At 43.6% G+C, this 18,369-nt stretch overlaps 1 protein-coding gene across 1 annotated transcript in view; it reads left to right on the top strand.

Moving 5' to 3' along the window:
- Window positions 1-2,091: 2,091 nt before the first annotated feature.
- mgaa (MAX dimerization protein MGA a) overlaps window positions 2,092-18,369 on the top strand; it is a 53,589-nt gene continuing 37,311 nt past the window's right edge. Inside the window, exons 1-7 of the mRNA XM_038300899.1 lie at window positions 2,092-2,261; window positions 8,719-9,856; window positions 14,108-15,722; window positions 16,584-16,689; window positions 16,809-16,910; window positions 16,988-17,113; window positions 17,202-17,321. Coding sequence (XP_038156827.1) covers window positions 8,772-9,856; window positions 14,108-15,722; window positions 16,584-16,689; window positions 16,809-16,910; window positions 16,988-17,113; window positions 17,202-17,321 — 3,154 coding nt within the window. The 5' untranslated portion in view covers window positions 2,092-2,261; window positions 8,719-8,771. The remainder of the gene's footprint in view (window positions 2,262-8,718; window positions 9,857-14,107; window positions 15,723-16,583; window positions 16,690-16,808; window positions 16,911-16,987; window positions 17,114-17,201; window positions 17,322-18,369) is intronic.

The raw sequence follows: 18,369 nt of genomic DNA on the forward strand, positions 1-18,369 counted from the left end.
CCACACAGACCATAGCAGCTAGCAGCTGTCCACACAGACCATAGCAGCTAGCAGCTGTCCACACAGACCATAGCAGCTAGCAGCTGTCCACACAGACCATAGCAGCTAGCAGCAGCTGTCCACACAGACCATAGCAGCTAGCAGCTGTCCACACAGACCATAGCAGCTAGCAGCTGTCCACACAGACCATAGCAGCTAGCAGCAGCTGTCCACACAGACCATAGCAGCTAGCAGCTGTCCACACAGACCATAGCAGCTAGCAGCTGTCCACACAGACCACCGCAGCAGCAGCTGTCCACGCAGACCACAGCAGCTAGCAGCAGCTGTCCACACAGATCACACGTCTACAGACCCGTCCACAGACGCAGAACAATGAACACAACTATCAACAAGCGGTCGCGGTCCGGTGTGACTTCTTTGGGTTCTACTTCTGTCCAGATCCCCGCTGGTTCTGCTCTGACGGAGCCCCGGAACCCGTGACGGCCTCAGAGGAGCGGAGGCGGCCTGGATCTCCTCCTGCGCGGATCCCGCTCCCTTCGCTTCTTCTTCTTCTTATGAGATTTTATGGCGGTTGGCAGACTTGTGAATTGTGCATTACCGCCACCAACTGATATGGAGTAAAGCAAGAAAACAGGAAACGATTCACCCCCCCCCCCCCCCAAAAAAAAAAAAAAAAAAAAAAAAAAAAAAAAAACCTGTGTAACTTAAACCAACATAATACTAAATCACATTTGCCCATATAATTTTAATTTACTCTAGGTCATCGTAATTCTGCCAGTTTCTGATGGTCCCATCGGTCCTCCCATCATGCTTCCAACCATCTCCCAGTTCAAATCTTTAATGTCCAGATATTTTTCTGCAGCCTTCACTATTATTTTGATTTTTTCAGTTTTTTTTGTTGTCTGTGCAGTACAATTAATCACTTCTACCATGAAAAGAACAAAATTTGTCTTTTTAACAATTAGTGAGTCTTCATCAATTTTTGGAGATTTCTCTAGAGGTTTGGAATTTGCTGTGTGTTGAACTGTAGGTTTGGGTTTTTCTGACTGAGATGGGATCCTTTTTGCAGCTTCAGCGTAGGTTATTCCGAGCTCAAATTTCATTTTTTTAATTTCCTCAGACCTTTTGCTTGCTTCACAGCCGTGATAAGCAGCAGTATGTTCTCCACCACAATTACAGCATTTTATTTTAGCTTCTTTTCCACATTTTCCGTACTCATGTTCTCCTGCACACCTTCCACACCTCTGTTTCCCTTTACAAACTGCTGCAATGTGACCGAATTTTTGGCATTTGAAACATCTCAATGGTGGAGGATTGTAGATTTTGACATTATAGCTTATGTAACCGATGAATACTTTGCTTGGTAATTGCTCTTCTTCGAATTTAATTAACACCGATAAACTGTCAGATCTTTCTCCGTTTCTTGTTGTTTTTAACCGTTTTACTTCTTTTACTTTTGCACCGCTTATGTTTTCCAGAATCTCTTTTTCAGAAATTTTTAGAGGAACTCCTCCAATGACTCCCCTGCTGATCTTTTTGTTCTCCATTAGGCTGCACTGAACTCTTATCCCGTCAATTTTGTTGATACGTATTGCTTTGCCTTGCTGGGCGCTGTCTCTGCAGTTAATTAGCAGGTCTCCACTGTACAGAATTCTGGCACCTCTGACTTCTCCGACAAGTTTATTGATGGTTTTTGTTAAGTGAACCGGATTCCAATTTGTAAAAGACTCTGCCTGATTAACGACTTTGAATATGACTTTGAATTCATTTTGTTGTGCTGTGGAATGTATGGATTGATCATCACTGGATTGTTCTGAACTAGATTCCCCTTTAACTGATCTCTGTTTTTTCCGCTTTTTCTCATTTTTTGATGTTGCTATCTTCCAACCTTCATTGTCACTATTTCCTTCTTCCATCCCACAAGAATCGCTTCCTGTTTCCTCACTACTCACGGCCCAGGACATCTCTCCACAAGCAGCTTCAAAACACGCGCCATGCACCACCGGCCTGGTTCCGTGGTTGTCTACCGTTCCCTCTCTTCGCTTTGCGGGAACAGGTGGCCTTTCTAAGATGGCGTCCGAGTTTGCGCAGTTCCGGAAGGAGACGGTGTGTGTGACGTAACAGCAGGAGAAGTCTGCTATGTTTTGTTTTTTTTGAACACTGATGAGCCTCACGTGGACGCGGGACCGATGGAGCAGTCTACGTCCCGGACGGGTTGATGCGGCACCGGGGCGCCCTCGGTGTGTTCTTCCTGGCAGAAGGTAACAGGCAGCAGCAGGGCACGTGCTGGGATGGTTTGGTGCTAGGTGGGCAGCCATTGCTGGGCAGGGCTATGGCCTGCAGCTAGCTAGGCTCCTGAGTTTTAGCAGAACACTCAGGTTCTTTCTCTCATTCTACGACCTTCCTGTTGAGACTGGAGCATGCTGACATCCTCACTAACAAACACACATCTTCACCATTTCACTGATTAGCAGCAGCTTCTAGCCACTGGCTAATGGCAGCTTTTATAGCTAAATCGAATCAAAAGGAGAAAAACAGTCAAAATGATTGTTAGCAGGGCGGCTTACAGGCTGAAGATCATGTCTCCTTGGTTTTTAATGTCACTGCGTGGCCTGTCTGTAGACCACCATCTTTAATACAACAAAGGGCTGCTAGCAGCTGTTAGCATGGTTCCAATGTGGAGGAGAAGCAGCATGTTTGACAGGCTGCCTGCTTGATTAACTGTTTTTCTTCCTTTAAGCTTCACATTTTATAAAGAAGTTAGTTCAATAAGCTAAATAACAAACCATCTTATTAAATAGAAGACTAATATAACTAGCCTTGGCTACCTAGCGATTTGGCTACGTTAGCTGTGTTACCATCCAATTCTTGTTCAAATTTTGATCAAACTTCTAAAGTTTTGTAAAAAGTTAAATGTATAATAAACACTTTTGCATCGGATTTACAAAGAATCAACCAGGTGATGCAAAGACTAATGTTGTTATTCACTGACGATGGATCGGCTGTTAAACATGGTCAAAAACCACTTTAAAGTTACCACAAAATCTGGTTTGGTGAAATCTAACTTGGTTTAAATGTTACTGTTTCTATTCCTGCAGAGCTTAACAAAAAAAAAAAAAAAAAAAAAATTTCATTTCTAAATTTATTCTTATCATTAATCCTAAAAATTTACCCCAAAACAAAAATGGATGTTTAAAAAAAAGATACTTTCAACTGTCGTCACAGCCCCCATTGACCACCATGACTTTATTAATTTGCAGTTGAATTTTAAAGCAGTACTAGTACCAATACGCTGCAGCCATGTTGTTCAGGTACTGCCTAAGAATCCTTTCAATACCAGCGATCAAATCTAAAATAGGATTGGATTAAAGCAGATTAATTCATAAGCCTAATTTCTGCTACCCTCTAAAATCCGAGTTCTGTTCCTTACGACCGTTTCCACGTCACGCTAGCACGTTTTTCCTTCTCCTAGTGGCGATCTACAGTACTACTGCTCTCTAGAGGGAAACAAGCAAACCAACATGGCGGCGCCCGAAACATTCAGTAAGTTTGCAGGGAATCAGGCGAAGAAGGCAGCCTTTGGTTGTTCGGTTGTGCGTGCCATTTACACTAAACAGTTACCTCAGTTACCATACTCAGCACGGTTTCCAAGCGCAGTGGAAATCGGGCTTTAATCTTAAGAATCTGAACTGAAGCCATTTTTAAAAATCTGAATGGATACTAACCCTGCTTTTAATGCAATACTTAAATTAATTTTAAAAAATTACTGAAATATGACTGCAGACTAATTGTCTTCCAGATGTTGAGGGTTTGATTCCAGCCTTCTCTTGAAAAAAACAGTGCTGAGTTCAGTGCAAGAATCTTACTGATATCCCAGCTTCCTTTTTAGTTTAATCCAGCTGTTAGTCCAATGTTTATATCCAGGTGTTCCTGGTTTGTGTTGTGATAGGCTGGTGCATCTCTCCAGTGAGGGAACACTGCGTTCACCTTGTACAGTTCAGTTTAGTTCCATTGCTCCAATTCACATCACATCATCTCAACTTTATAGAGACGATTCAACCAGATCATCCAGTCAGATTGATTCAAAGTTTTCTATCTAAGGAAAAGCAGTTGATTGCATCGACTCATTGACTCTTAGACTCTGTCATTTTGTTAACACAGAGTATATGCAAAAAGATATTTTGTTCAGTACAGCTTTCATTTCTAAATTTTCATTTCTAAAGTGCAGCAGTGATAAAATGTAAACATAAGAGATATGATTTACAGTTTCCAACATTCAGCCCTTTTAAAAAACAAAACGAAAAACATTTTATTCAACAGTTGTCTCTAATGGAGGGAAGAGGAGCCCCCATGATCCTCTCTGCTGTTCTCACCTTCTTCCAGTCTGAGACGCTGCAGCCTCCACACCACACAGTGAGACAGCTGGTCAGAACGCTCTCTATGGTGCTTCTGTAGAAGGTGGTGAGGATCAGCAATTCCCTCACACCACACGTTTGCAGCGACAGTGGAGAGGAAAAACTCCCTTTGAACAGGAAGAAACCTCCAGCAGAACCAGGGTCAGTGTGAGCGGAGATAGAAGCAGACATAGAAAAAGAAGCAGAGACACAAAAGGCAACTGTCAAAAAGACCGGTCTCCAACATCTCGAAACAAAGATGTTGATGGCAGCAGCACAGCTGATATTTCTCTCCAGGATGGAGTCACAGCCAAACAGGAACAGACCAGATGGAGCTACTATGAGAAAAAGCAGAGAGAGCAGAATGTTAGAGATTGAACTAACAGATTCTGCAGAGTGGGAGAATAGAGATAGAATGAAGCAGAATTATGAAAAAGGGGTCCCTATGTCCTCCAGTAGACTAAGCCTATAGCAGCATAACCATAGAGATGGAATGAAGCTGAATGAATCCCTCCAGCAGTGTATAGGTCACCGGGCATTGGTTGGACAACCATGAACACTCTCAGCCACTTCATCATAAGGTCATCCAGCATTTTGGACTGACCATCCAAACTCAGTGATTGTTTGAGGCCTGAACCCTGGACTCTCACCGCACTGCAGCAGCATGCAGCCTCAGCAGGTTCTGCTTCCAAGGAGAGCCAGGAGGTAGACAGGATCAGGCTGAACAAGCCAAAGATTTCCGTTAGATTTCTGTCTAAATGGATTGTTGGAGTTGAGGTACACTCTCTTCCTTTTTCATCACATCTTGGCCTCACAGCTCTGACTCTGCCTGAGCCTCAGTAGCTTATTTGATGTGGAGTCGGACATCAGAGGCTGTCCTAGTCTGTCCAAATTCATCATGTTGAAGCACACCAAATATGGAAGAAATACAGACACTTAGATGGACATTCTACTAAAGCTAATTTATTTCAGTAACTCCCAACAGTAAATAGACCAGATTATGCAGATTCCTCCCAGTCAGATGTTTTCAGGCCATCTTTCCATCTTAAAGATGGAGAAACGTCGATTTAAAAAACAAGCTTCTTTACCGGGTTGTAAATCTTCTAGTTTCTTGCATTTTATGTTGTGAGAACTAAACTAAGCCAGGTTTCCTGGTAGAGACGGTAGTGATGGATATAATAGAAAACTATTATTAAGTTGAGTCTACTAATGACTGCGTTTAGCATTAGCAAACACTTAACCCAGCTCAAAAAATAGCAAATATGTCCTTTTTTATGACATCCAAGATGTTTGTTATTAATGTTTAAGGTCATTAAAACATTGCTCCGTTGCGATCAGGCTTTTAACTAGCAATGCGTACAGGCGTACATTGTATGACCTTTACTAAAAAATATTAGAAATTGTATTCCCTGTTTTTTGGGATGTATGGCTTCGGTACGCCCTCATTTTTTCCCTGGAAACTTTGTTCAACTGTTCAACGTTTCACAGGCAGCAGAAATGTTGAACTTTAGCTGCTGGACGCGCCACATCAACCAATCAGAGGAGCTGATGTGGGAGCTGGCAGGGAGACAGACACAGCACTGCTGATGCAGAGCGCTATGATCACTTCTCTAAAACAGTTTATTAACGCCCAAATTTACCTAAAATGTAGAAACCTGCCGGCAAAACGTTCACTTTTATTATCCTGGTGCCTGCAGTTTTTAGCACATACCTGAAAAACGCTAACATCTACATCCAGCCGCCACCAACAGAGGCGAGCGGGCCTGAGGCAGCTGCTGTTGGGGATTCCCAGTGACGCCCACCCGTATGTGGGGGTCTGAGCGGCTCCCACAGAGAAATATTTGAAGGCAGGATGGTAATCTGGATTAACTGACTGCACAGACCATGTTTTCAGGAGGACTTTCTCACTTCAACATAGATTCAAACTACTTTTTACCCACTGATCACAGAAAATACAGCAAAGCTGCTCTCTGCATTGAACACAGGAGCAGCAGAAGCATCAGACGCATCTGGACAAACTTTACTGGACTTCTGATCTTAATGTAGATAAGCAGCAGAAATGAAGCAGCAGAAGCTTCTTTGATGGCATTCAGTCTGAGAGTAGCATCAGACATACTGATTGTTTGAATTAACCTATGAAACATAATATTGTTCCTAAAAATGAGCTCCTGTCTTTCTTATGAAATTTCCACCTCTAGTCAAACACACATACTTCACATAATCAGGACTAAAATAGTAGGGATGCACAATATAATCGGCCCCCTATCGGTATCGGCCTGTATCGGCCTTAAAACTGAATATCGGATATTGGCCCCCCCACGATATTTAACCCGATATTTGATCAGCTTCTGAGTTTCTAAAGTCTAAAAAAATAAAAATACTACTTCTTCTTCTTCCTCAAAAGCTTCTATTTTACAGACTTAAAAACTTCTAAAGATGAGGGAAAATATTTATACATTAAAATATCCCAATATCTTCATATGCTGATATATTGCCATTTAAAAACACCATATCAATCTTTTTAACTAATGAAATATTGCTATATGTCATCGTTATGCTACGAAATCCCCCGAAAATCCACGAAATTTTGCCATCTTTTTATATGTTGATATATTGACGCGGTATCGATCTATTTTACTAACAAAATCTCACAAGAATTTGCAAAATATCACGAGAGTTTGTAACAGAACGATGAAATTTCACGAGATTTTTAAAGTAAAACAGATCGATACCGCGTTTTTAAAAATCAATTTGATATCAGCATATGAAAATATATTTGAGTATATTATTTTTCAAAGTGTCAGAAATGGATAACAAAACTGCTATTTTCAATGACTACTTATTTTTGTATGTTATCGGCTACATGAGTTTTAAAATATCGGCATATCGGATATCGGCCAAAATCCCAATATCGTGCATCCCTATAAAATAGTATTGGAACAAAGACAAAGTTTAGCTGCATTCCACCTCTAAATGCAGGAAATAATGTTTCAGAGTCTAAATTTCAACATTTTCTGGGGGAGGATCCCCCTCAACCCTCCTACACTGAGCAAAGGCTAAATATGTTATACACAAAGGTGAACACCCTTTGGAATATTCCTTGATAAAAGCCTGGTTGCAATCGGCATATTGCTATCATGCTAGCAGAAAGGTGCAGAGTGTGATGCATGGTAAAGTCCCGCCTTCATGCTTTACCAGACTTGATGATGCCCCGTTTATTCAGTCTGGCTGGCCGGGCTAAGGGTTCAGTGTTTAGTCTCCTCAGGAAAAGACGGGCTACTAAACTAACCCCCAGATTCCACATCCTCTGTCGCCTCTCCGCTCTCGTATGTCATGCAGAGTATTTGTCTGTCACTGTTCCACATCCACTGCTACTCCTCCGCACGTCTCCGTCCACGTACACCTTCTCCGTCCGTCACCGTCAAAATATGGAGCCGAGCTACTTTTTACTCCGCTCCGGTTCCGGCCAGGTCCAGATCCGCAATTTCAATCACACCAAACGGGAAAGAGAAGGTGGAAGAGATCCGGTTTGTCAAATTAAAATATAGTAACAACGCATCAGTCACTACAGATTAGAGCATAATTTGTATACATCTACGTCACAATATTTATTTTATACTGAGAGACTTCAAAGTTTAATCAAATCCATTCACAACAGCTTCAAAAAGCGCTTCTCAAAACTTCCAAACAAACTTCTTATCTCAGGCCTGGATGAAGAGATGCTGAGTTTGGAGGCAGAGAACAAACATAGTTCATCCAAACCATGGATGATCCTAGTTAGAAAAATCCACAACAAAAGGAAAATGTCTGGGCAGAAACTGCACACATGCTGGATGCTGGTGGGGATTTTTTAAATATGTCATAATAAATGAAGCGTTAATTTCTGCATGTTTTGCTCCCATGCGTTTAATAATAATATAGTGCATGCTCTCCTTGAGCTCCAAGCAAGTCAGAGCGGAGCAGGACGGGAGGAACAGGGAGGCTGTAGGCTTTGCTTTGGGCAGTTGGCCTGGAACGGGGCGGGGCAGTGACGGAGGATGTGGGATTTCGGGGTTAGGAGCAGCTTCAGAAAGACGCTCCCCCTTCAAACAGGGGGAAAAAGACAAAGCAAATCTAGGATGATTAAATGATGCAGAGATGTTTGTCTCAGCGGGTATTTCAGCAACCCTGTAGCAGCTCTGGCTGTTAGAAGGCTGTGTCGATGTGTTTCCAAGGGGACAAAACCCGCCTGCAGATATTGGCATAGAAAACAATCTGTTTCTGTTGGCAGAATTTGCTTTGAATTGTCTAAATTTACTGACACGCTTTGGACCCTCTGTTTCAGAATGCCTTCTTGAAGTATGATGCAGAGACGTGGGATCCTTCAGCAATGGGTTCATGGCCTCTATGAAGACTCGTCAAGGCATGGTGATCCTGAAGGAAGGGGCGACTGCCCCCGCTGCAGCTCCAGCAGCTGATCACTCGCCTGCCGGCCTCGTGACTTTGAGAACAGGAAAGTTCCAAAACGTCCCGGCTGTTCAGGGCATCTCTGTGTCCATTGGCGAAAAAAAGATTACCAAGAAAGTCAAGATGCTCCCCGCTAAGGAGGCCGCGGTGAAGATGGGCGAACTGAAGCATCCCAGCAGCCTAAACGTTCCTTCTGGCTTCATTCCACCTGACTGTATCTGCAAAGGTGTCAAAGTGACGCTAGACAACAACAGCATGTGGAACGAGTTCTTTAAATGCAGGACGGAGATGATTCTGACCAAACAAGGCAGCAGAATGTTCCCGTATCTCCGCTTCCACATCTCTGGCCTGCAGCCGTCCAGGAAGTACTCTCTGATGATGGACATTGAGCCTTTGGAAAACAGTCAGTACAAGTGGACGGGTGAGAGCTGGCAAGTCTGCAAAAAAACCGAGTGCTATGTAAAGAGCAAACCTTTTGTTCACCCAGATTCCCCAGCAACAGGTCAACACTGGATGCAGAGTCCAGTTTCCTTTTACAAACTGAAACTCACTAACGACGTCTCGGAGCAGGAGGGGAACATCTTCCTTCGTCCATTGCAGCGGTATTTACCGCAGCTCCACCTGGTCCCTGCAGACCGCGCTGGAGAAGACCTCAGGCTGAACGCTCCCAATGTCCTCACGTTCACTTTCCCCCAGACTGAATTTATGACCGTCACCTCCTACCAAAACCCCCAGTTTACTCAGCTGAAGGTTAACTACAACCCATTTGTGAAGAAACTGAAGGAGGACAAGGTCAACTCATGCGGCCTAAAACTGACGGGCACCTCGAGCAAAGACTTGAATGGTAACGAAGGCAAGGCGAACTCTGAGCTGCATCCTATGAAGAAGAACTTAAAGGTATTACTAGCAAACCATAAGCTGCGACAAAAAGCATCAGACTCCAAAGTTTCAGCACCAAAAGAGCCGCGGGAGGAATCTAGGAGCAGCGCTGCCGGCGTTCCGGAGGAATGTCCGAGGTAAGTCCTGTCCGGTTGATGGAGGTCATATGCATCAGAAACCATAAACCTAAGAGTAAACCGCTGCATCGGTCCTTTCAACTATGGGCGCTGACATTTGGTGGCGCCATCTTTGCGCAGTCCACAGCTCTGCTCTCTAATGTGTTGAACAGGAACAGAACTAATTAAATCAACTTTAACTTGCTGTTTATTTTCACATATTTGTTTTTTTTTTTTTTTTTTGCAGAAAACACAAATTGTTCATTGTATTTAAATATTCTCAGTGGGGTTAAGAGTAATAGAATATTGTGATAGGATGGGTGCATGTTGCAAAGCACAGCCACTGATACATTGTTATAATGTTTTATTGCTATATACACAAACAAATATATACAGGTGTACACAGATATATGTACATATATCTTTTGAAAGAGAGAGAGAGAAATGTATGTACACTACCGTTCAAAAGTTTGGGGCTACATTGAAATGTCCTTATTTTTGAAGGAAAAGCACTGTACTTTTCAATGAAGATAACTTTAAACTAGTCTTAACTTTAAGGAAATACACTCTATACGTTTCTAATGTGGTAAATGACTGTTCTAGCTGCAAATGTCTGGTTTTTGGTGCAATATCTCCATAGGTGTATAGAGGCCCATTTCCAGCAACTATCACTCCAGTGTTCTAATGGTACAATGTGTTTGCTCATTGGCTCAGAAGGCTAATTGGTGATTAGAAAACCCTTGTGCAATCCTGTTCACACATCTGAAAACAGTTTAGCTCGTTACAGAATCTACAAAACTGACCTTCCTTTGAGCAGATTGAGTTTCTGGAGTGTCACATTTGTGGGGTCAATTAAACGCTCAAAATGGCCAAAAAAAAAAAACTTTCATCTGAAACTCGACAGTCTATTCTTGTTCTTAGAAATGAAGGCTATTCCATGCAAGAAATTGCTAAAAAATTGAAGATTTCTTACAACGGTGTGCGCTACTCCCTTCAGAGGACAGCACAGGCTACTGCAGGTACTATTTAATGAAGATGCCAGTTGGGGACCTGTGAGGCGTCTGTTTCTTGAAATAGAGACTCTAATGTACTTATCTTCTTGCTCAGTTGTGCAACGCAGCCTCCCACTTCTTTTTCTACTCTGGTTAGAGCCTGTTTGTGCTTTCCTCTGAAGGGAATACTACACACCGTTCTTCTGTTCTGCTTAAACCAGCCAATCAAAGCCATGGGAAGACTAGCCTGCTAACAGAAACAAACTGAACATCAGTTCGAGTCCTAAAATGTTCCTTCTTAATATCTGTTGGTGTTTTGATGTTCCACAAACGCCCTCTGACCGTCATCTGTCATCCTGTAGAGTCATGCTGCTCGTCTGGATTAGATTAGATCTTCTTTTAATGAAGTAGGTAGATCCATCCCCTATTTCCTCAGTCCTCATTCCAAATTATTACTAATTCAAATATGTCTGCCATGGACCCTTCTTTGTACAGATTCTTGTACCCATAAGGGGGTTTGGGGGATTTCAGACCCCAAAAAAAAGGTGAAATCTTCCCACACACATTCCAATCCTGACCAGTTGTACGGCTGTCCTGGAAAAATGCTGTAGAAATGCAGCGAGGATCCAAGAGGTGCGGCTGCAGGTGCAGAGTGATGTCATGTTCTAACAGAACAGTTCTGGTGGCGGATGAAGTGAGCCGTATTCAGCCGTCCCTCTGGTTTGTTCCCAGCATCCCTGCAGAGTCTGGCCCTGATCCTGAGGAGAACCCCGTCTGTTTCCAGACACCCACCTGCTTTCTGTTCAACGTTACTCTTTACTTTTCTACGTAAAGCTTTCCTTGTGTTTAGATCAGGGGGGGAAAAAAGTACATTCCTGTTTGAAAAAATAGTTTAAAGGAACAGTCCGGTCAGCAGGGAATAATCAACAGATCATTATTTATACCTAAAACTAATACATTCACTGTGATTTCATTAATTTAGCGTTAATCAGTAAATAAAATAAAAATAATAATTTTCATTGCAATCACTGAGTCTGGGAGCGGCCATTTTTGCCCAAATATAGTAACCCCTCCGTCCTGCCATCTTCTGGCAGTGACGTCACGGTGCGGTAAGCCTAGCGCCATTCTCCCCGCTTTACAAGCAAAATCAATGGGAACTACTAGACACATCTGCAATCAACAACAATTATTGAAGATTTCCAGAGGACTTCACCATTGAAATTCACCAGAGCTATAGTTAAACTGACAATGCCCACGTGCATGGCAGCTGGATGTTGGAATACATCGGGTAAAAGGGAACAAAAAAAGAGTTATTTAACCTTTCCGATTCCTGATCCTCCACGGACGGGTTCGTCGTTGGATTGCCAACTGGAAGAGGGATGATTTGCCGTTTAACTTCTGGCCAGAGAAAAAACACGTAATATGTAGCCAACATTTGGAAGAAGAATGTTTTCAAGGTGACTTGGATAATAGCGCGTTGTGACAAACACCAGATACAGCACTGGGACGTCACAAACCAGTAGGTGGTAGTAGAGTTATTTGACAAACATGGATGCCTCCAGTAAAGCACATTCAAATGAAAATTACTCTGAATTAAAAACACTGATCATTTATTGAACAGTATGGAATAATTTCAGATTTAAAGTACTTTCAGAAGTTTGAATTCTGAATATGAGCGGACCTTTCCTTTAAGATCCCAGCAGTGAATGGGATAGTTATCTAATTTATACTTTTGGTCTCTCCTATTTAATGGGTTGACTTCATGTTGGCTGCAGCAAACCTTAAACCATTAATCTCAGTGCTGGTTGAGCTTTTAGTTCCTGCTTTAATCTTATCTTGACTTTTTTCCAGCTTGCTTTAAAAGAGAACCTGGTATTCTAGATCAGAGATGGGGGATCTGGAACCAACACGTCGTCTCTATGTCGGGTGTTTGTTCTGCCCAATCACTGAACCAGGTGACATGTTGGCTCCAGGTCCCCCATCTCTGATCTGGAATATTGCATTTGCTCTTGTTGTTTATTTTACTCATTGGTTAATATTAATTACCCTGATGTTGTTAATAAATATTTTAAAACACATTAATACTTCATGAATACTTCATGTCACTAATGGTTTTAGTGGAATCTGAGTTTATGGCTGCATTAAAGGACCTCAGGCAGTTTTCTGCTTGATCACTATTAACCCTGAAATGCCAAATGTATCGTATTTGATACATACAGTTTCTGAAATGTTTTGCATCAGACACCTTTTGCATAATTTAATGGTAAAAACTTTGCTCAAAATCCTATTGTACATAATCAGATATACCTGATAACAGCCAGTAGAAGACTACACAAAAAATAATCTTGACTTATCGCATAGTAATAAATTATTAATATCAAAAATGTATTTCTGTTTTTTCTTTTTACATATTTTGTTAAAAGGCCAAATAAGGACTTCAAACAAAAAAAAAAAAGTAATTTTCTGTTTTGATTTATTCTTGGATCGGGCTTTAAAGGGTTAAGGCTCTGACATCACTACTACCAGCATTTTATAAAAAAAAAAAAATATCCTGTATTTGGTCAAATCTCTGTCAAAAGGTTAAAAACAGAAATTTAAACTGGTGTTAATGCTTTTATCAGACCGTAATAATCATGTTTGCAGCTCTGATCATCAATCCATCCATGACAATCCACTGGACCTTGGTTCCAAGTTTGACGACGTTTCTCTTCCCATCCAGGAAGCGCTGAGTTCCAGGTTTTATCCAGTAGCCCAACAAAGCCTTGTTTTTTGCTTAGAAATTTTGCAAATAAAAACAGACGAACGGATCCACCCCTTTGGAATGGGAGTCGCTTGTGTTGTTTGGTAGCCTGCAAGGCCCCATACCTGTCTATATCTCTGAAAGGGGGGTCATTAGAGGGAATTGTTGGCCTGTCTGAATAGGTTTGGTTTCTAAACCAAAACAGGGCTTTGTTGGTCTACTGTATAAAGCCTGGAACTTGACGCTATTTCAGACATTTTGAATTGAAAAAGCCTCCTGGATTGGAGGAGAAACGTCTTCAAACTTGGAAACTAAGTCCAGTAGATTGTTTTTGAGCTTTTTTGAATGACTCTGACCTGGATGACAGGTTAAACAGCCTGTTTTGATCTAAACTGGTCCCCTTTGTCTCTGTTGTTATTGGCCCTTGAATCCTTACTGGTCCCAGTTGGAGAATTTTGACCCCAGCAGCAGCGTCTGATAAGAGGATAAGAGTGAATTGGTGTCACTAATGAGTCGTTTTCCTGTGCTTTCCTTCGGCAGAAGTTCACGCCCAGCGCCCAAATTAATTTCTGAGCTCATCTGCGAGGCTCATGTTTCCCTGCAGAGGTGTAGGGTGGAGCAAAGCGGCAGCGGCAGCTTCTCCTGTGGAGCAGCGCCAGGTAACACTACTTCGACCACAATGACTGACAGGAACAGGAGCGTCGTTCACAGGAACAACGGATCTGTCACTACATCCGGGAGGAAAATGGCAGCTGCTGAAACAGCTGGAAAGGTTAAAAGTGACGAGCGTCTTTCTAGCTCATGTGACAGGACAGCGGCTGCTCCTCCATTAGAGCCGCTTCCCTCGAACAAACCGGACCACCAGCGTGATGCAGGCGCCTCTTCGGACGCTGAGAAGCAACAGAAACGGCCGACTCGGCTGCCCCTGCCAGCACTCGCACTTTTTTTAAAGCAGCATTCAGCAAAGTCTAAGAAGGCGAAGAACAAAGCGGACTCTGTCCCCCGGACGTCTCAGCCGGAGTCCTCTGCCACGTCTCAACAGAGAGACATCATGGAGGTCAGCAGAGAGGACATTCTGCCAGAGGAGAGGGGTTTAGATGGTCCAGGTGGGACTCCTCCCCACCCCTCCACTCCAGACATGCTCCCTGGTTCAGATCCCTTGGTCTCCCCTTCTGAAAGTTTAAGCTTAGGGCCCCCTGATCCTAACGAAGGGCCAATGATGTCCAACCCTGAGAAAAGCCGTGGCCCCGTTCAGGCGTCCGCACCGGCTGTGTCAGCATGTTCTACCTCTGCATCATCGGACCTGTCCTTACCTATCAGTACTACTCTGTCTCTCCCAGACTCCCCCAGAGCAGCAGGAGAGCCTTCAACACTACCTTCAAGCTCTCGCTCCGTTAAGCTTGACTCTGTCCTTCCAGACCCTCAGTGTTCCTCCTTTGACTTTGACCCTCTGTCCCCTGCCAGCTCTGCAGAATCTTTACCTCCTCTCCCAGCCTCCTTAGCTTTAGAGCTGGACTCTTCGTCGTCTGCTGAAGAAGAACCTTCCAGCAGGAACTCCTCTGTCTTCAAATGGCACACAGTATTACCTCTGTCTGAGGCGTATTCACGCTCTCCTTTCCCAGCTTTGGAGCCCCCTCAGCAGTCCACTCCGTTAATGTCTGTCTCCCCTCCTCTGTTTTCCTGCCTTCCGGAGACACAGAGCCAAACTCCTTCACCGTCGAACCCTCCTAAAGAGCCCCTCCCATCGTTTTCAGAGGGCGAACAGTCTCTGCCTTTCCCTGCAGAGCTCTCCCCCCTCGCCCTACAGCTCTCCCTTTCGCCGACCTTCTCCTCTTTGGACGAGGACGGCTTGTCCCCTACGACTTCCCTCTCAGATTTGGTGCACTTTTTCTCCACCGACGATGACATGGGAGTGGAGTTTTCCAACCCTGAGGCGGTGGCCGCTCCCGTTCAGGCTCCGCCAGCGTCAGAACCGCCACAGCCCTCTGCGCCGGTGCAGGCGGCCTCCTGCAGCAGGTCCTGCAAGAGGAAGAAGTCGTCCAGGACAACCCAGCTGGACCGGTTGGAGGTGGGTGAGGATGAGGACGACTACAGAAGCAAGCAGCCCAAGGTGGAGGAAGTGGAGGAGCAGCTTTTTATCTCGTTCACCTCTAAGGTAAAATCATCTTAGTCCGTCATAATCACTGTTTAGGCGCCAAGTAGTGGACTTCCCACAATGCACCTTGAAAAGAAGTGATCATCTATGGTCACTAGACGAGCAGATATATCCCGGAATTCACTACATAGTCCCCGCTCTATATGGTGATGGAGGGGTCAGAGGTCAACCCCTAAATGCCTCCATCACTTTATAGAGCGGGGACTATATTAGGGGCGTAAATCACATCCATCATGGCGATTCAATTCAGTATCGATTTCCTGACCCAACGATTCGATTATTTTCATACTGAAAATACGATTTGATTCGATTAATTGGTTCATTTTTATTTTTTTTACCTCACAGGCTAGAAAATGTTTCAAATTTGAAATAAATCAATAAAAAGCTGTAATATCGTTATGCATTTTATTTGAGAAACAACAGAGGGCATAGGGCATTGAGGAATATTTTTCAGATGGAACCACTATTTTAAATGTCACCATGACTGATTTATAGGAGATTAAACAAAAGAAAAAAATTTAAATATATAGCCTGGCCACATTTATTTCTAAAATAAACCCTGAAAAACACCATGAAAGCGCTTTAGAAACTCTGGATGAACCCTCAGACTTCATAGATCCACATCTTGAAAAGCTGAGAGGAGCTCCAGACCACTAGAGGGTGACTGTTGCTTACCTTTATGGGACCAGGGCTGTAGTAATGGCCTCTGGCAGCATCTGCTTGTGTTTTCACTGAAGGCCTGGGTGCCTGTAGGCTGGTGATGGTCTCCCCCTAGTGGCTGGGAGGTAAATATTTGCTTGTAGAGTAAAATGTTTCTGGAAGTTTAAAAATGCAAAGATTAAAGCAGTGAAATTGTTTCAGGAGGCCCTTAAGCTGCACACTGCTGAGTCATCTGAAGAGCAGCTACCCAACTCTCCGCCGGTCCCAGAGCCCCCACCTGCTGAAGAACCGGAGCTGCGCAGCACAGGTAGCCTCAGGTTGTTTCTGACTGGATCTCAGTGGTTCTGTTGCTCAGCTTCACTGACCGTCCTCTGCAGATGGTCTTAGACGTTAGGCGGGGTTTTAGGTGAACCTTTTCCTCATCAGCAGGGAGTCTGGAGGAGAGGATTGCGGTCTGTGAGGAGACGATTCTCAGAGACCTGAAGCTGATGAAACACAGGCAGGTCATCCACCCTGTGCTGCAGGAAGGTAAGCATCGCTGACCTAAAGCCAGCACCACACAGAGCGCTCTGAGATGACGTTTCCTCCTGCTGTTTATGGCCCAGTTGGACTGAAGATGACCCTCCTGGATCCAGCTCTGTCCATCGACCTGCAGTACCTGGGAGTCCGTCTTCCCATCCCACCCCCAGGAGCGATGGAGCCGCAAACGCAGACGGAGCCGACTCCTCAGGGTAGGCGTGTTTACGGACTCTGTAAGTTTCTGTGTTTCATCAGATGTACAGATCTGCTGATTGCCTTCTGTTCATCTGTTCTCCTCAGGGATCTTTGCTTCATTTCAGTCCAGAACAGGAAAAACCACTGACGTGACCCAGATTAAAGGCTGGAAGGAGAAATTCCCCCCGCCGGAGGCTGAATCCCCTGCAGCTCCCAAACTTGAAGGTGCTTCACAGGCTTTAGGTCTTCACTGGTAACATCAGACCTCCTGAACTCGTCCGTCATCTCTGCAAACATGGGCGAGTTTCAGGAGGATCTGACGGAGCAACTCTAACCACGGAAATATCAGCTGCATGCATGTAGTAAATCGATTCAGTTCGATGGACGAAGAGATTCTGTCAGCATAAGATGTCAAATTCTGCTGCAGATTCTTAGTAGAATTAAGATCGAAACTTTAATTAGACTGTTCAGGTGAATATGTGACCATGCTTTGATCTAAACCAGTGGTTCTTAACCTTTTTCACCCAACCCACCAGTTTCATTTGTGCATTCACTGAAACCTTCTCTAGTGATGAAAAAAAAAATTTTTTGTTTCAAATTAAAGGCATAGATATGTTTTTAAACCGGCCACACATGAACATCAACTGGCTCAAAGAACAAAGCCAAACCAGTGCATGAACTCGCAGCAAACTACAGTATTATTTCATTCTCTGACAAGTGCTTTTCTCTTGTCATCTTCACAGCAAAGTTCCTTTTCTTGCTTTTTATGTCCACAAAATCCTCAAAGGATTGCTCGTCAGCTTGTTGAGGCTCAAAATGGTTGAATTCTCTTAAAGGGAAATGCCGTTTTTTATGTTTTTTTTACATTGGGCCCTTGATTTTACGTTATTACATCATGTTCTACTCACCCATATGAGTTTTGTGTCATTTGGAGCCGTTCTGAAGATATTCCGTTAGGTTATATCCAAGTAACGTCTTCCTATGGGCGACGACTTGAAGGCACAAACTAAACTAGTTTATTCTTTATGGTACGCCAGCATTCATAACATGTAGACGAATCATTGTCCCCGTACGGAGCCAATGAAAAGGGACATGGAGGGGAAAAAAGAACTTTTGCGAGATCCCGCAATACTTTTGCAAGATCCCGCAATAGTTTTGCGAGATCTTGCAATACTTTTACGAGATCCCGCAATACTTTTGCGAGATCTCGCAAAATTAAATTTTTTCCTTCCATGTCCCTTTAGGGGCTCCGTATCCCCCAGACATCCTCGGT

This window comes from Cyprinodon tularosa, unplaced genomic scaffold, assembly GCF_016077235.1.
Source record: "Cyprinodon tularosa strain WSP-4 unplaced genomic scaffold, ASM1607723v1 ctg459, whole genome shotgun sequence".
Lineage (NCBI taxonomy): Eukaryota > Metazoa > Chordata > Actinopteri > Cyprinodontiformes > Cyprinodontidae > Cyprinodon > Cyprinodon tularosa.